General features: G+C 46.0%; 1 protein-coding gene across 1 annotated transcript in view; it reads right to left on the bottom strand.

Moving 5' to 3' along the window:
* The window catches only part of OAS3 (2'-5'-oligoadenylate synthetase 3), a 28,873-nt gene extending 22,813 nt beyond the window's left edge, over positions 1 to 6,060 (bottom strand). The window contains exons 1-2 of the mRNA XM_031650783.1: positions 5,506 to 6,060; positions 2,363 to 2,645 (exon numbers count right to left, since the gene is read on the bottom strand). Of these exons, the coding sequence (XP_031506643.1) occupies positions 2,363 to 2,645; positions 5,506 to 5,682 (460 nt within the window). The 5' untranslated portion in view covers positions 5,683 to 6,060. The remainder of the gene's footprint in view (positions 1 to 2,362; positions 2,646 to 5,505) is intronic.
* Between the last annotated feature and the right edge of the window lie 10,170 nt (positions 6,061 to 16,230).

Below are 16,230 nucleotides of genomic sequence, written 5' to 3'. Positions count from 1 at the left end.
AATGATGCCCAAACAATAAAAGGCAAAAAGCCCTGATCCTTTAGCAGTGGTTGTTGATATTTTTTACTACAGGCCTGGGGCTGTGGCTCACACCTGTAATCCCAGCACTTTGGGTGGCCGAGGTGGGCAGTTCATCTGAGGTCAGGAGTTCGAGACCAGCCTGGCCAACATCATGAAACTCTCTCTCTACTAAAAATATACAAAAATTAGCCAGTCATGGTGGCACTCGCCTGTAATCCCAGCTACTCCAGAGGCTGAAGCACGAGAATCGCTTGAACTCAAGAGGCTGAGGTTGCAGTGAGCTGAGATCATGCCACTGCACTCCAGCCTGAGGCACAGAGCGAGATCAGAAAAAAAAAAACAAAAACAAAACAAAAAAACCATCTATCTATCTATCTATCTATCTATCTATCTATCTATCTATCTATCTATCTATATTTTACTGCATACTGGGCACTGGACTGAAGGTCTTTACATGTATCTCCACCACAACCCTATGAGGCAAGTATAGTTCTTCATCCCATTTGATAGCTGAGAAAGCTGAGGCACAGAGAAATTCCATGCTTTGCCCAAGGTTATACCGCCAGCATGCGATGGAGTCAGGATTTGAGCTCAGAGCCGGTGGACTTTACAGGATGCACCTTTTCCTCCACCACTCCCATGGGCATGACTTGGGAGAAGTAAACACTCTCCATAATTCCCTGAGGTTGCTGCTACCGCTTGCCTGCTGTGTGGCTTTGGGTGGGTCACTGTATGTCTCTGAGCCTCAGTTTCCCCATTGGTGAAACTGAAGCTGAAACAGTGCAGACCTCATAGGTTTGTTGTGAAGAACTGATGAGATAAAACATGTCAAGTTCTTGGAATAGTTAAGCATTTAATAAGTAGTAACCATTATGACTAATATATGTGTACCCAGCCTGGGTGTGGTGGCTCATGCCTGTAATCCTAGCACTTTAGGAGGCTGAGGCAGGTGGATTATTTGAGCCCAAAAGTTCAAGACCAGCCTACTGGTCTTGGTGAAACCCTATCTCTATTAAAAAAAAAAAAAATTAGCCAGACATGGTGGTGCATGCCTGTAGTCCCAGCTACTCGGGAGGCTGAGGTGGGAGGATTGCTTGAACCCAAGATGGAGGTTGCAGTGAGCCAAGATCATGCCACTACACTCCAACCTGGGTGAGAATGAGACCCTGTCTTAAAAATGTGTGTGTGTGTGTGTGTGTGTGTACCTAGTAAGTGGATACACTAGGCATGGGGTACCAGGCATAGGGGATGTGGCTACCTGCCCAAAGGATAAAGCTATCCCCCAGATCATCAAGGTAAATAATGATAATAATAACAATAATAATAGAAACAACAATAATAGAAATAATAATAGCAAACACTCTTACAACCCTTACCACATGCTAGACATGTTTTTTTTTTTTTTTTTTTTTTTTTTAAGAAGTCTTAGACAGATTGTAGTGGCAAAATCACAGCCCCCTGCAGCCTCCACTGCCTGGACTCAAACAATCCTCCCACCTCAGCCTCCCCAGTAGCTGGGACCACAGGGAGGCATGCACTACTACACCTGGCTATTTTTTAAATTATTATTATTTGTAGAGACTAGAGCTTGCTGTTTTGCCAAGGCTGATCTTGAACTCCTGGGCTCAAGCAATCCTCTCATCTTGGCCTCCCAAAGCTGGGATTACAGGCATGAGCCACTGCGCCTGGCCCACTAGGCACACTTCTATGTTTGATTACATATATTAATGCATTTAATTCTTCTGACAACTCGATAAGATTACTAATATCCCCATTGGTATTATCCTCATTTTACAGATGAGGACACAAAGACATATTTTTATCTTAACTCAAGCACAGGTATATTACGAAGAATGCAAAAATCACATTAATGTTTTGGCGTGAACCCAGGAAGTGGGCTTGCAGTGGCTGGATCTGGCACCATCCCCAGCCAGAAGCCTTGAGACTCGTCTCAAAAAAAAAAAATCACATTAATGTTTCTGAATAAATCTGATTTGCAGAAATCTGGTTTTGTCCCCAGGCCCCTACTGCTAGCCACATGTCCACTTGGCAGCTTTGGGAATACTGTAGAAGAGGCTGAGGCAGTAACTGCTCCCAGGCAGGTGGCCTGAGAGCACAGATGCCTGTGGAGGGTGACATCTTGACAGCAGGACTACAGATCCAGGAGGAACTGGGCTTTCTCTCTGCAGCACCATGCAGTGTCTTTGAGTCCTAAGGCTGAGAGAGGGGTAGAGGCTGGCCCAGGTCACATAGCAAGTCGGTGGCTGGGCTAGAATTGGAAGTCCTGTGTTGTTCCCAGTGATCTTGCCCCCAACCCTGGAACAGTCCAGGAACCCCTCACCCAGGACATCGAAGGCAGGCACCAGGCTAACATCCATCCAGTCCTCAAGATCTATAGATGTCAGGCGGAACTGCAGGGCCCCAGGCACGCTCTGCTGAGGAAACTTGAGGCTCAGACCAGGGACTGGGTTCTGCCACCAGGATTCCAGCAATGCCCGCATCTCACTAAGGATCTCTGCACGGCGGGCCCTCTGGTCCATGTAGCTCTTGAAGCAGTCGAGGAAGATGACAAGTTCAGAATCACAGCCACCCTTGAGAGCTGTGCCCCGGCCAGAGGAGCCTCCCTGGGCAGAGAAAAATAACTCAGAATTTCATACTGTCCAATTCTAGTGGCCTTGCAACCTGGCAGGCGACTTAAGTGAGGTGAGGGTGCTGGGGAGAGACTGTGGCCACATAGCTCTAGATGTTGAAGCCACGCAGGAATGTGGGTCCAGGGTAGCCAGGCTTGAGATTTCAAGAGAAGCAATTTTAATATGTAAATCCATGATTATTTTTTCCATAGAAACAGGGTCTTGTTCTGTCACCCAGGCTGGAATGCAGTGACATAATCATGCTCACTGTGGCCTTGAACTCCTGGGCTCGAGTGATCCTCCTGCCTCAGCCTCTCAAGTAGTTGAGACTACAGGCACATGCCACCATGCCTGGCTAGTTTTTACACTTTTTTTTTTTTTTAAGAGACGGGGTCTTGCTATGTTGCCCAGGCTGGAGTGCAGTGGTTATTCACAGACACGATTATAGCTCACTGCAGCTTGGAACTCCTGGGCTCGAGTGATCTTCCTGCCTCAGCCTCCCAAGTATCTGAGACTACAGGCATGCACCACCATGCTGGGCTAAATCCATAATTTTTATTTTAGTTTTATTTTTGAGACAAAGTCTTGCTCTGTTGCCCAGGCTGGAGTGCTGTGGCACTATCTCAGCTCACTGCAACCTCCATCTCATGAGTTCAAGCGATTCTCCCACCTCAGCCTCCCGAGTAGCTGGGACTACAGGTGTGCACCACCACGCCTGGCTAATTTTTGTATTTTTAGTAGAGATGGGGTTTCACCATGTTGGCCAGGCTGGTCTCGAATTTCTGACCTGAAGCGATCTGCCCTCCTTGACCTCCCAAAGTGCTAGGATTACAGGCCAAGTAAGCCACTGTGCCAGGCCTATAGCCATGATTTTTAAATGTTGGCAACTAACTTTTTAAAAACTCAAGACCACAGGTAAAAGAAATTCTGCTTTGCAGAACACACGTTCGCAATCTTTGCTCAGAATGGGTACAGAACTGTGGTATGACTCAATTTCTGAGACCTGTGTGATCAGTGTTTCTTTCAGCAAAACTTCCAACCTGAGGATTTGGAAAAGAAACTCCTAAACATTGTCAGAGCCACTGTTCTGTGTCTGGGATCTGACGTCTCTACTCTCACTTCCAACACAAAACAACTGTGATGTAGTTGCATGTGGTTGCAGATATGGAGAGTGAGGCTCAGATGGTGAAATGAGTTACACAGCCAGTAAACAGCAAGAACCAGGATGGAGCCCTCCAGGAGCAAGTCTTGCCCCAAACTGGGACCCCCTACTTATCCCGATGATTATGCCAGTCCTTTTACTTCCAGCTCCCGCAATGTGGGGGCTGCTGACAAAGTGGGAAGAGGGACTATTACAGGCTGGGCACTTCCTGCACGTTTCACACACTTTCATTGAACCTTCCTCACAGCCCCGGAAGGAAGGTACCAATTTACAAAAGAGGAAGCAAAAGCACAGTGCTCACTTTATAAAGGAGGAAATGAAAGCACACGGAGATTGTGCTCGAGACCCCCCGCCTGCTGTACCCCTTTCCAGGGAAGCTAGGGATGCCAGGACTTTCTCTTGCTGCACAGAAATCCCTCCTGTCCATCTCCGAGGTAGAAACGGGACTTCACACCTCCTAGGCAACAAGTGTGTCCTCCTTCCCCACCTCCCAAGCTGAGAGTCAGCCCCAGGAAACCACTAGGTGCTCTGAGGCCATTTCTACTCTGCGTTTTCACTCCCTCTCCTGACAACCTCCAAAACTGCTTTAGCACACCCAGGTTCCCTGGGTCCATCCGCTCCTGGTACCCCCGAATTTACCCTGAGGATAAGGGAGCTCATGACTTGTCTCCTCCCTGAATCTGCGAGTGTCCTGGGATCACAGTGGCAGTGTGGCTGTATTTAAGTGACAAAAAGTGACCTGGAGCCTGGGCAACATGGTGAAATCTCATCTCTACAAAATATGCAAAAATTACCTGGGCACAGTGGCTCACACCTGTAATCCCAGCACTTTGAGAGGCCAGGGCAAGTTGATCACTTGAGCCCAAGAGTTCCAGACCAGCCTGGGCAACACGGCAAAACTCTATCTCGATAAAAAAAATGCGAATAATTAGCCAGGAGTGGTAGTGTGTGCCTGTAGTGCCAGCTACTTGGGAGGCTGAGGTATGAGAATAACTTGAGCCCGGGAGGCGGAGGTTGCAGTGAGCCAAGATCGTGCTACTGCACTCCAGCCTGGGTGACACAGTGAGACCCTGTCTCAAAGAAAAAAAAAAAAGTGACTCAGAGCAGTAGTTTAGCGTTTAGCCTCAGTTTCCCTATCCATGAAACAGGTACAATAATACCTACCTCACTGAATGTGGGGATGAAACGAGGTAATACTCATTTAATGAGATAATTTTCATTGCTATTTGGTAATGTCTCCATAAATTGGGCTATTCTGGCTGTTACAGAGTATTATTACTTCCGTATCCTTAGGGTCTGGCATAGTGTGAGGCCCCCAGCCTGTTTGAATGACTGGGTGAATGAGTGAGTGAGTGAATGAAAATGGGAGAGGCAGCCTCTGAGAGCAGAGATGCAGGAATCAGGCTACTTGGATTTGAATCCTGGCTGGGCCTCTTACAGGATTGGACACGTCACTGTGCCTCTCTGTGCCTCAGTTTCTCCATCTGTCAAGCAGACTTAAGAGTACCTACCTGGCTCGTATGTTCAGGGGACTTAGCACAGGGCTGGCACATTGGAAGTGTTTGTTAAAGAAATGAATGAGAGGTGCACAAGTGGATAAAAGCCACCCCCACCTTAAGGCTATGTGAGGCTTAAGCGTCCTCCCAGGACTGTCGCCTTTGGACACATAAAGACCCCGAGGCGGCACCTCACCTTGACGATTTTCAGCACCCGCGGGGCTGCAGCTCCGGGGCGGCCCCTGCGCTCCCTCAAGGCAGCGGCCAGGGCGCCCAGGGCGCGCCGCGTCGTCTCTGTGAACTCCTTCCGCGGCTGCAGCCTTGTGGCCACGAACCTGTCCAGCTCGCTGGCCGGGGTGCGGTACAAGTCCATGGCCACCTGCCGCAGCTGCAAGGGGAAGCAGGGCTCTGGTGCGGCCTTCAGATTTCTGGTTTCCCTGCTCGGCTCTCCGCACCACGCCCAGCTCGGCAGGACCTAGGTCGTCGGTCTCGCGAGTGGCGTGAAATGGGGACCAGCACTGCTGGTCCTGTCTTCCTTAGGTTTCACTCCTCCTCCCCAAACTTGGTAAATTCCCTGCTTTCAGTTTCGTTTCTTTCTAGCAGCTCCTGGATCTGGCACCCGCTTCCTGGCTCCCTTCCCAGCTACAACTTCCTCTCCTTCCTCTCCTTGCTTCCAGCCGTCCCTGCAACCACCAGCTGCAATGAACTAATCACAACCTAACAAAGTATCTTGACAGAAGCAGGTCCACAGAACGTATGGGTACATACTGAGTAACATACTCTGAGCATTTCAGAAATGTGCAGGTTTTTTTTTTTTTTTTTTGAGACGGAGTCTCACGCTGTCGCCCAGGCTGGAGTGCAGTGGCCAGATCTCAGCTCACTGCAAGCTCCGCCTCCCGGGTTCACGCCATTCTCCGGCCTCAGCCTCCCGAGTAGCTGGGACTACAGGCGCTGCCACCTCGCCCGGCTATTTTTTGTATTTCTTAGTAGAGACGGGGTTTCACCGTGTTAGCCAGGATGGTCTCGATCTCCTGACCTCGTGATCCGCCCATCTCGGCCTCCCAAAGTGCTGGGATTACAGGCTTGAGCCACCGCGCCCGGCCAAATGTGCAGGTTTTACGTGGAAAAAAAAAAAAATTCAGGATTTAATAAACGGAGAACTCCTATGTTGCTGTCTGGCTGAGGGATGTGTTCTTTTTTTTTTTTTTTTTTTTTTTTTTGAGACGGAGTCTCGCTCTGTCACCCAGGCTGAGTGCAGTGGCCGGATCTCGGCTCACTGCAAGCTCCATCTCCCGGGTTCACACCATTCTCCCGCCTCAGCCTTGCGAGTAGCTGGGACTACAGGTGCCCTCCACCTCGCCCGGCTAGTTTTTTGTATTTTTTAGTACAGACGGGGTTTCACCGTGTTAGCTAGGATGGTCTCGATCTCCTGACCTCGTGATCTGCCCGTCTCGGCCTCCCAAAGTGCTGGGATTACAGGCTTGAGCCACCACGCCCAGCCGGGATGTGTTCTAAACACCACTACCACCACCAATGATAATAAAGCACACTTGGAGACTCTCACTGACTCCTCCCAACGACCATGGTGTAGGTGCTACTATCATCACCCATTTGACAGATGAGGAAGTTAAGGTACAGAGGAACTAGGTAACTGTCCAAGGTAACACAGCTGGAAAGTTGTCTGACTGGATTCAAACCTAGCCCAAGCCCACAGAGCTGCCTTCTTCAGAAGCCAACTCTTCCTAAATAATTTATATGTGTAATGCAGTTCCAATAAAAATTCCATTTTTAAAAACTTCAAACACACGATCTAAAGTCTGTCTGCAAGAATTAAACATTATTTTGGAGGAGAAGGGAGGAAGGAAAGTCAGTCAGTTTAGAATGGTACCTTGCACAACACTACATATTAAAACATTGTAAAGCTGCAATAGCAAAATCCTCTTGGAACCGGCACAAAGCTAAGCGGACTGTAAACTATAAGCTGCAGAGTGGGGATTTGAATCCAGGACTATTGCACTTCTATCTTCATGGCCTGTCTCCTCCTTTTTCTGCTTATTTCTTGCTGCTTCTCCACCCAGGTTCCCAGAGACTGCACGCCTGAGCTCTCTTCCAGGCCTGGTCCAAGCCATAGCCTATCTCCTCCTCCTCATCTTACTAAAAAACTCAGGGGTCCTCTCTCCTGTCTGCTCCGGGATCCCGCATTTACTCTGCCTCTGGGTACGTTTCAGGTAATAGTCTTAACAAGTGCTTCCTGACATCGCATGTTAACTGAAAGGAAATAGATAGGATTAGAGTGTGAATTTCAGAGGTCATGGTCAACTAGAGGGAGAGATGCTGGGTGGGTAGTATGTACATCACAACATACGTAGTATGCAGTATTTTGAGTAGTGAATGCTGCATCACTTGGAATATTCAAGTATGGGAAGGAGACTATTTTGTAGGCCAGGTGTTGTGGCGGGGATTTAAGTCAAGGGATTCAGCAAGATTTTCATGCTTGTCCATTAACCACAGTCTTCTTCCTGAGTCACAGGCCACTTTAGAAACTTTCTTTTTTTTTTTTTTTTTTGAGACGGAGTCTCGCTCTGTCGCCCAGGCTGGAGTGCAGTGGCTGGATCTCAGCTCACTGAAAGCTCCGCCTCCCGGGATCACGCCATTCTCCAGCCTCAGCCTCCCGAGTAGCTGGGACTACAGGCGCCCGCCACCTCGCCCGGCTAGTTTTTTGTATTTCTTAATAGAGACGGGGTTTCACCGTGTTAGCCAGGATGGTCTCGATCTCCTGACCTCGTGATCCGCCCGTCTCGGCCTCCCAAAGTGCTGGGATTACAGGCTTGAGCCACCGCGCCCGGCTAGAAACTTTCTATTCAAGATAGTGGATTGAACACAAGCTCAAAATTCTATTAAAATAGCAGCAAAGATGTATTAAAAGCATAATGGAAATCAACAGGGTTGGAAACTGAGAAAAAGTGGAGTCAAGGGAACAGGACATTTGAGGCATTTTTAGAAGATGGAACGCAGAAGGGTCAATATTGGGTGAGGACAGTGGACTGAACATATACACAAGCCTTCAATGTTCATCCCAGGCCTCTAGAAGTGGCAGGAAAGAGATGGAAAAACTTTAATAATGTCGCTGAGTCCTAACCAGAGGTGCCCTAGATAAACCCGAAACTGAGATCCCTGACAGAGATACAGGATTGGATGAAGGAGGAAATTGCAGCCAAAGCGCATAAAGGAGGGGGTACCTATGCAGAGTGGAAAGGATCTGAGGAGCTGCAGGCTCTAGGCAGTGGATTGAAGGAGAAGAGACCCTAGGTTAACTGTCACGGTTGTCAGTTGTGCTGGCATAGTAATGGCAGCCTCTAAAGACATGCAGTCTCCCACCCCAACCTTTCTGTGTTGAGTAACACAGAAGTGCAGCAGAGGTGCCTGTTTAGGGAGGGAGCAGTGAGGGTGGGGCAGAGAGGCAGGGAAGTGCCCAGCATACCTGGCCACATCCGGAAAGAACGGGAAGCCCTGTATGCAGAAGACTCGTTCCTGGCACTTCCCCTTTTCTCACCTCTGCCTCCAGATGCAGTAAGAAGGTACCAACTTCACAGGGAGACAAGCAGAACATCCCCAGTGAGCAAAAAGCACACATCCAAAGGTGCCAGATTATTTTGGGAGACTGAATGCTATGGACATAAAAACTCACATATAAGGACATTAAAATAATCAATAAAGGAGAAGGAGTCTTCTATGGTCTGAATTTGTCCCCCAAAATTCATGTGTTGGAAACTTACTCCCCAGTGCAGCACTTGGGAAGTGGGGTCTAACAGGAGGTGTTTGTGTCATGAGGGCTCTGCCCACATGAATGGATTATGGCCACTATGAAAAGAGCTTGCAGGAATGGGTTCATTCTCTTCTGCTTTTCTGCCATGTGAGGACATAGTGTTCCTCCCTTCCAAAAGACACAGCATGTTTCAAGGTGTCATCCTGGAAGCATAGAGACCAGGCCTTAACCTGCTGAAGCCTTTATCTTGCACTTCTCAGCCTCCGGAACTGTGATAAATAAATTTCTATTCTTTGCTAATTACCTAGTGGCTTTCTGTTTTAGAAGTACAAATTGCACTAAGATGGTCTTAGAAATATATAATTAACATCCTCAGAGGGATTAGATATTACATCCATTATAATTATTCATTGTATTCATAATTATTCATCATATCCATGAAATAAGAACAGTTATGAAAATCAACAACCACCACCATCACATTGGAAGTGAAAAAATAATGCAAAATAAAACCAAAGATGAACAGAAAAACCAAACCTTCTCCATAGATGGGCTGAATAAATATACCTGAAGATAAAATTGGTAAACTGGAAGATAGAATGGAGGAAATTACCCAAGATTATAGGAAAGCAGGACATAGAAAAGAAAGGTATAAAAGACAACTTATGAGATGTGGAAAACAGATCCATTCCTTATTCTTATAAATATTTATTGAGGCCGGGTGTGGTGACACACACCTGTAATCCCAGCACTTTGGGAGGCCAAGGTGGATGGATCACCTGAGGTCAGGAGTTCAAGACTGGCCTGGCCAACATGGTGAAACCCCGTCTCTACTAAAAATACAAAAATTAGCTGGACATGGTGGCAGTCACCTGTAATCCCAGCTACTCAGGAGTCTGAGGCAGGAGAACCACTTAAACCCCGGAGGCGGAGGTTGCAGTGAGCTGAGATCGCACCATTGCACTCTAGTATGGATGACAAGAGTGAAACTCTGGCTCAAAAAGAAAATAAATAAATAAATAAATAAATAAATAAATAAATATTGAGTGTTTTCTTTATGGTAGGCACTTGTCTAGCACAGAACATGTGTGGTGAGTAAGTGAAAAGGCCTCTGCTCTCATGGAATTTATATTCTAACAAGAAAAGATATACAAAAAATTAATAAGCAAATAAATGAGAAAACGTTGGATTCATGGTTAATAAAATCTTAAGCAGAGGGTGTTTCTTGGGGCTCTTGGAATTAGAAGGCATATCTGGACAGGTCACCCACACTTGTGGGTGTAACAAAATATCTCAGAATGTCTGTTACAAATTCTGTTACTTACTACTGTCAAAGATATTCTTGGTTGATACAGTAGCAAATCATCTACTGTTCTCCTTGGAAAACTTGCTTGTTGCCTATATGTAAAAGGTGCCAGTATCCACCCACAGATACTCTGTCTTTTTATCTGTCTGCTTAGCCAACTCACTCACCACCTTGTACTGTCCCAGGAAGAAATTGCCACTGGTTTCTTTTTGAAAAAGAATCTTCTTTCTTCCTTCCTTCCCTTCCTTCCTTCCTTCCTTCCTTCCTTCCTTCCTTCCTTCTCCTTTCCTTTTTTTTTTTTTTTTTTTTTGACAGCGTCTCGCTCTGTCACCCAGGCTGGAGTGCAGCAGTGCACTCTTGGCTCACTGCAACCTCTGCCTCCCGGGTTTAAGTGATTCTCCTGCTTCAGCCTCCCAAGTAGCTGGGATTACAGGTGACTGCCACCATGTCTGGCTAATTTTTGTATTTTTAGTAGAGACGGGGTTTCACTATGTTGGCCAGGGTGGTCTCGAACTCCTGACCTCAGGTGATCCACCCACCTTGGCTTCCCAAAGTGCTAGGATTATAGGCATGAGCCACCGTGACTGGCAGAAAAAGAATCTTCTGATGCATCAAAAGAATAAGATGGATTCATGGATGGATAGAAGGATGAAGAAATTGTAGATATGCTATCAAGCAAGTGCAATAAAACATGAATTGTAAAATGTATGTGGTGAGTATGTGAGTGTTCACTGCAAAATTCTTTCAATGTGGCTGTTTGCTTGGAAATTTTTCTTAATGAACTGTTGGAAGAAACTGGCAAACTATGGCCCAAGGGCCGCATCTGGTCCAGCCTCGACTTGTTTTTGTACTTTTATTTTTTTTTGACAGAGTCTCGCTCTGTAGCCCAGGATGGAGTGCGTGGCAGGATCTTGGGTCACTGCAGCCTCCACCTCACTGGTTCAAGTGATTCTCCTGCCTCAGCCTCCTGAGTAGCTGGAATTACAGGCACCTGCCACCACACCTGGCTAATTTTTGTATTTTTCCTAGAGACAGGGTTCACCATCTTGACCAGGCTGATCTCGAACTCCTGACCTCAAGTGATCTGCCTGCCTCAGCCTCCCAAAGTGTTGGGATTATAGGTGTGAGCCACTGCACCCGGCTGTTGTACTTTTTAACACGTTTAAATGGTTAAGAAAAAAATCAATAGAAGAATATTAAAAATAAAAGAAGACTATTTTGTGACGTGAAAATTATGAAGTTCAGTGCCCATAAACAGAGTTTAATTGAAATGCTGCTACACCCATTTGTTTATATGTTGTCTATGGTTGCTTGCATTATAGCAACAGCAGAGATGAAGAGTCCAACTGAGGTTGGATGGCCCATAACGCCTAAAATATTTACTGTATTGCCCTTCACAGGAAAACTTGGCCAATCTAGCAATCACTGGGCACGTAGGCGGGACTTAATGATAGCTGCAGTGATTCTCATTTCACAATTCTGTTTTCTTCTTCTACATCAACACTAAGAAACCTTACTCATGACACTTATGATTTTCAAAAAATATTTTATTTAATCAGCTGGCAGTACATGGGGGTTGAGAGCAGGGGTAGAGTGAGGTTCAAGGGGGGATCCATTGACAAAGGAGGGAACGACAGTGTGTTCCTCCAGGAGCTGATGCCACTTGCAGTCACAGTGCTTGAGAAATTGCATAATAGGCTGGAAATGGCAGATTTCTATGTTGATTCTTCATCACAACTAGGAATTATCTGCATTACCGCCATTTAACAGACTATGAAACTGAGGCTCAGAGAAGCTAAGTGACTTGCCTGGGACTGTACAGCAAAGCAGAGCAGGGAATGTGTACCTATGGAGCTTAATTAAATGGACAAGGAAGCACTAAGACAGCAGGGTAGAAATTAAGAGCATAGGCTTTGAAGGCTGGCACTTTAGGGTTTGCATACCAGCTCTGCCACTCACCAGTTGTGTGACTTTGGGCACAATGACTTCAACCTGTCTGAACCTCAATTCTCTTACCTGTAGCAACGGGGAAATAATGCATTCATAGGTTTAGCAAAGTGGCTGGCATCAGATAAGCACTGAGTAAATAGCAGTTGTTTTGTTTTTATTACTTTTATGTTATTGTGTTTTTTGTTTGTTTGTTTTTGTTTGTTTGAGATGGAATCTCGCTCTGTTGCCCAGGTTGGAGTTCAGTGGCACAAACTCAGTTCACTGCAACCACCACTCCCCAGGTTCAAGCGATTCTCCTGCCTCAGCCTCCTGATTAGCTGGGATTACAGGGGCTGGCCATGATGCCTGGCTAAATTTCATATTCTTAGTAGATATGTGGTTTCACCATGTTGGCCAGGCTGGTCTCGAACTCCTGGCCTCAAGTGATCTGCCGACCTTGGCCTCCCAAAGTGCTGGGATTATAGGCATGAGCCGCCGTGCCTGGCCATGTCATTGTTTTTATGATGATTATTAAGATTAAACCACAGCATCCTTTTCAGTCATACATAGCTAACTCAAGACTGAGATCCCACTATTTGTGTAAATCTACCTAGTATTTTTTTCTTAAATTTTATTTTTTAATGAGGGAGAAAGAAAGAAAGAAGGAGAGAGGGAGGAAGAGAGGGAGGGAGTTCACATGTATGCATGTGGGGGCATTGAAAGCAGAGCTGGAAATAGATGCTAATTTTAAGTAGAGAGAGAGGTTGGGTTGCAATTAATTTTATGAGACGTCTGTTTATTATTGAAGATTTTCCTTGCTGTGATTCCTGCCTCCCTAAGCAACCTGGAAAATATAGGATAATGAGGCTTCTCTTGTCTGCTGCAAATTCACCACATGTTCACTAATTATTGGTGTAGTGCCTTCTGCTAACCGGTGTCAGGTTTACCTGAAAATGAAAAAAGGAGTGTGTGCTCACTCTCATATTAAGCAGCCTGTCTGCCCAGAGAGCATCAGTGAGAAAAGCCTATAGAAGCATCTCCGCTCTGGCAGTCAGGAGACCCTAGGTCTTTTTCGTGTTGTTTTGCTGTGCAGTCCCAGGCGAGTCACTTAGCTTCTCTGTGCCTCAGTTTTATTATCTGTCAAATGAAGAGAATGCAGGGCAACAGTTTTAGATGTTTTGGAGTCAGATGGTCTTGAGTTTGAGTCTGGAACCTATCTGTACCACATGAGCAAATGAGTGCCCTCTTCTGAGTCTGTTTCCTCGTCATTGAAATGGATTTTATTTATCAAACAATTACCAGATGTCAGGTATCATTCCAAACACTTTATAAATATTAACTCTTTTTTTTTTTTTTTTGAGATGGAGTCTCGCTCTGTCGCCCAGGCTGGGGTGCAGTGGCCAGATCTCAGCTCACTGAAAGCTCTGCCTCCTGGGTTTACGCCATTCTCCTGCCTCAGCCTCCTGAGTAGCTGGGACTACAGGTGCCCGCCACCTCGCCCGGCTAGTTTTTTGTATTTTTTAGTAGAGATGGGGTTTCACCGTGTTAGCCAGGATGGTCTCGATCTCCTGACCTCGTGATCCGCCCATCTCGGCCTCCCAAAGTTCTGGGATTACAGGCTTGAGCCACTGTGCCCGGCCAATATTAACTCATTTAATCCTTGTACAAATCCTATGAGGTAGATGCTATTGTCAGGTTCCTTTTAGAGATAGGGAAACGGCATAGAGAGGTTAGGAAATTAGCCCCATGTCACAGAGTTGGTCATTGGTAGAGCCAGGATTTGAACCCAGGCAGTTGGACTCCAGATTCCTTGCTTTTAGCTCCTTCCTCCTTCCATCATGTTCCTCCACCTCACAAGGTTGTGATGTGAGAATAAAATGAAATAATGAATGTAAGTTCCCTAGCATGTGTCTGGAAAGTTGTAAATGTCAGTAAGTGGAGACTGCAATGGTTATGGTTATGCCTATTAGTGGAATGAGCTACCCAGGATGCCCCAAAACAAAAGTAAATACAATTCCAGACTGCATGAACAGAAGGCTCAGAAAAAGCATCTCTTTATAGTGTGTGGGTATGTGTGGAAATGGTGACCCAGAGACTTTGGCCAAGCTGGTGTAAATATGGAACCCATCAGTGAAAAATCTGGGGTTGGAAGCCAACCATCCTATTTTCCCGAAAACCAGTATATCCAGAAATGTCGATCAGTGGCCAGGTAACGAAGGAGAGTGTGTGTGTTAGAGAAGAGACAAAGAGAAAGAGCTCCCCAAATGAATGTGGGTTTCACTGAGTGAATGTGTGACGTCAGGGTGTGGGATACTTCCAGGGGAACATAACAGTTGAAGGAACACAGTTTGATGGAGTTGATGCCTGCATCAGCAGCCTGTTGCTATTAAAATGAACCCTGATTTTGTTCAGATTTATTCTGGCACTAGGCTCAATATGTCACTTTATACAGTGATCCTGAATTCAGTGGATTTGCCTATGGTCAGCACAAACCCAAACCAGGAGGGACAGGCATCCACAGTTCTGAGGCTGTCCCTTTAGGCATGATACAGTCTTTGGTCTTCAAGTCATAGGATTCAGTTCAAGAAATGCAAAGGTGTCTGTAATTTTGGACAAGTTACAACTATGCTGGATTCTGTTTCCAGCATCCTTGCTCCCAAACATAGACGGTTGCTGTGAATTGTGATGTGACCTCCAACAACTTCTCCCTACATTAGCACAGTGGGAAAAAAATCAGAAAATCTGATAATTCTTGCTTGATATAAGTGAAAAAGACACTTATACTGCATCTGAGCCATGCTGCAGCTTGGGGGACTGTTTGTTACAGCAGCTAATGTTATCCTGACTAACACATCAAACTTTGACCCATGTGATATACCAAGATTGTAGTAGTCCTGCCATAATCATGCATGTTCTATAGAGTAAGGTTGATTTTAGTACAAAGCTGTCATGTGGGAGACTGTGGAGACCTCACCTTTTGTGGGAGAGAGCAAAGATGGTGAATAGAAGTCTCCTATGGCCAAACACAAGATCTTTACTCTCACAGGATTCTGGGAGTCACATGGCTAAGAGTAGGGAGAGAGGCACTTCTTAAATTCACCGAAGATCCTATGCTCTAAATGACGTGTGACCAGAGAATTAGAATCGATGCTAATTTCAGGTATATAGTGATGTTGTGAAAAGTCAGGGACCCCGAATGGAGGGACCTGCTAAATCCGTGACAGAAGAATATAAATTGTGAAGATTTCATGGACATGTATCATTTCCTCAATCAATACTCTTATAATTTCCTATGTCTATCTTTACTTTAATCTCTTAATCCCGTCATCTTCATAAGCTGAGGATGTATGTCACCTCAGGACCCTGTGATGATTGCGTTAACTGCACAAATTGTTCTTAAAGCATGTGTGTTTGAGCAATATGAAATCTGGGCACCTTGAAAAAAGAACGGGATAACAGCGATGTTCAGGGAACAAGGGAGATAACCATTAAGTCTGACTGCCTGGGAACTAGGCAGGACAGAGCCTTATTTCTCTTATTACTGAAAATGGGTAAGAGAAGTATCACTGAATTCTTTCCCTGATAAGGAATATTAATAATTAACGGCCCTAGGAAAAGAATGCATTCCCAGTGTGGGGTCTCTAAAATGGATGCTCTGGGAGTGTCTGCCTTATGCCGTTGCAGATAAGGGATGAAATATGCCCTGGCCTCCTGCAGCGCCCCCAGGCTTGCTGGGATTAGGAAATTCCAGCCTGGCGAATTCTAGTCAGACCAGTTCTCTGCTCTTGAACCCTGTTAAGATGTTTATCAATGACAATGTGTGCACAGTGGGACATGAAACTTCATTAGTAATTCTAGTTTCACCCTGACCTTGTGATCTAACCCTGACCTTCTGCCCTATGATCTTTTAGTTGCCCTTG

The sequence above is a fragment of the Papio anubis genome, chromosome 9 (assembly GCF_008728515.1).
Source record: "Papio anubis isolate 15944 chromosome 9, Panubis1.0, whole genome shotgun sequence".
NCBI lineage: Eukaryota > Metazoa > Chordata > Mammalia > Primates > Cercopithecidae > Papio > Papio anubis.
Note: the sequence above shows the minus strand (reverse complement) of the source record. Positions and strands in the feature narration are given on the sequence as shown.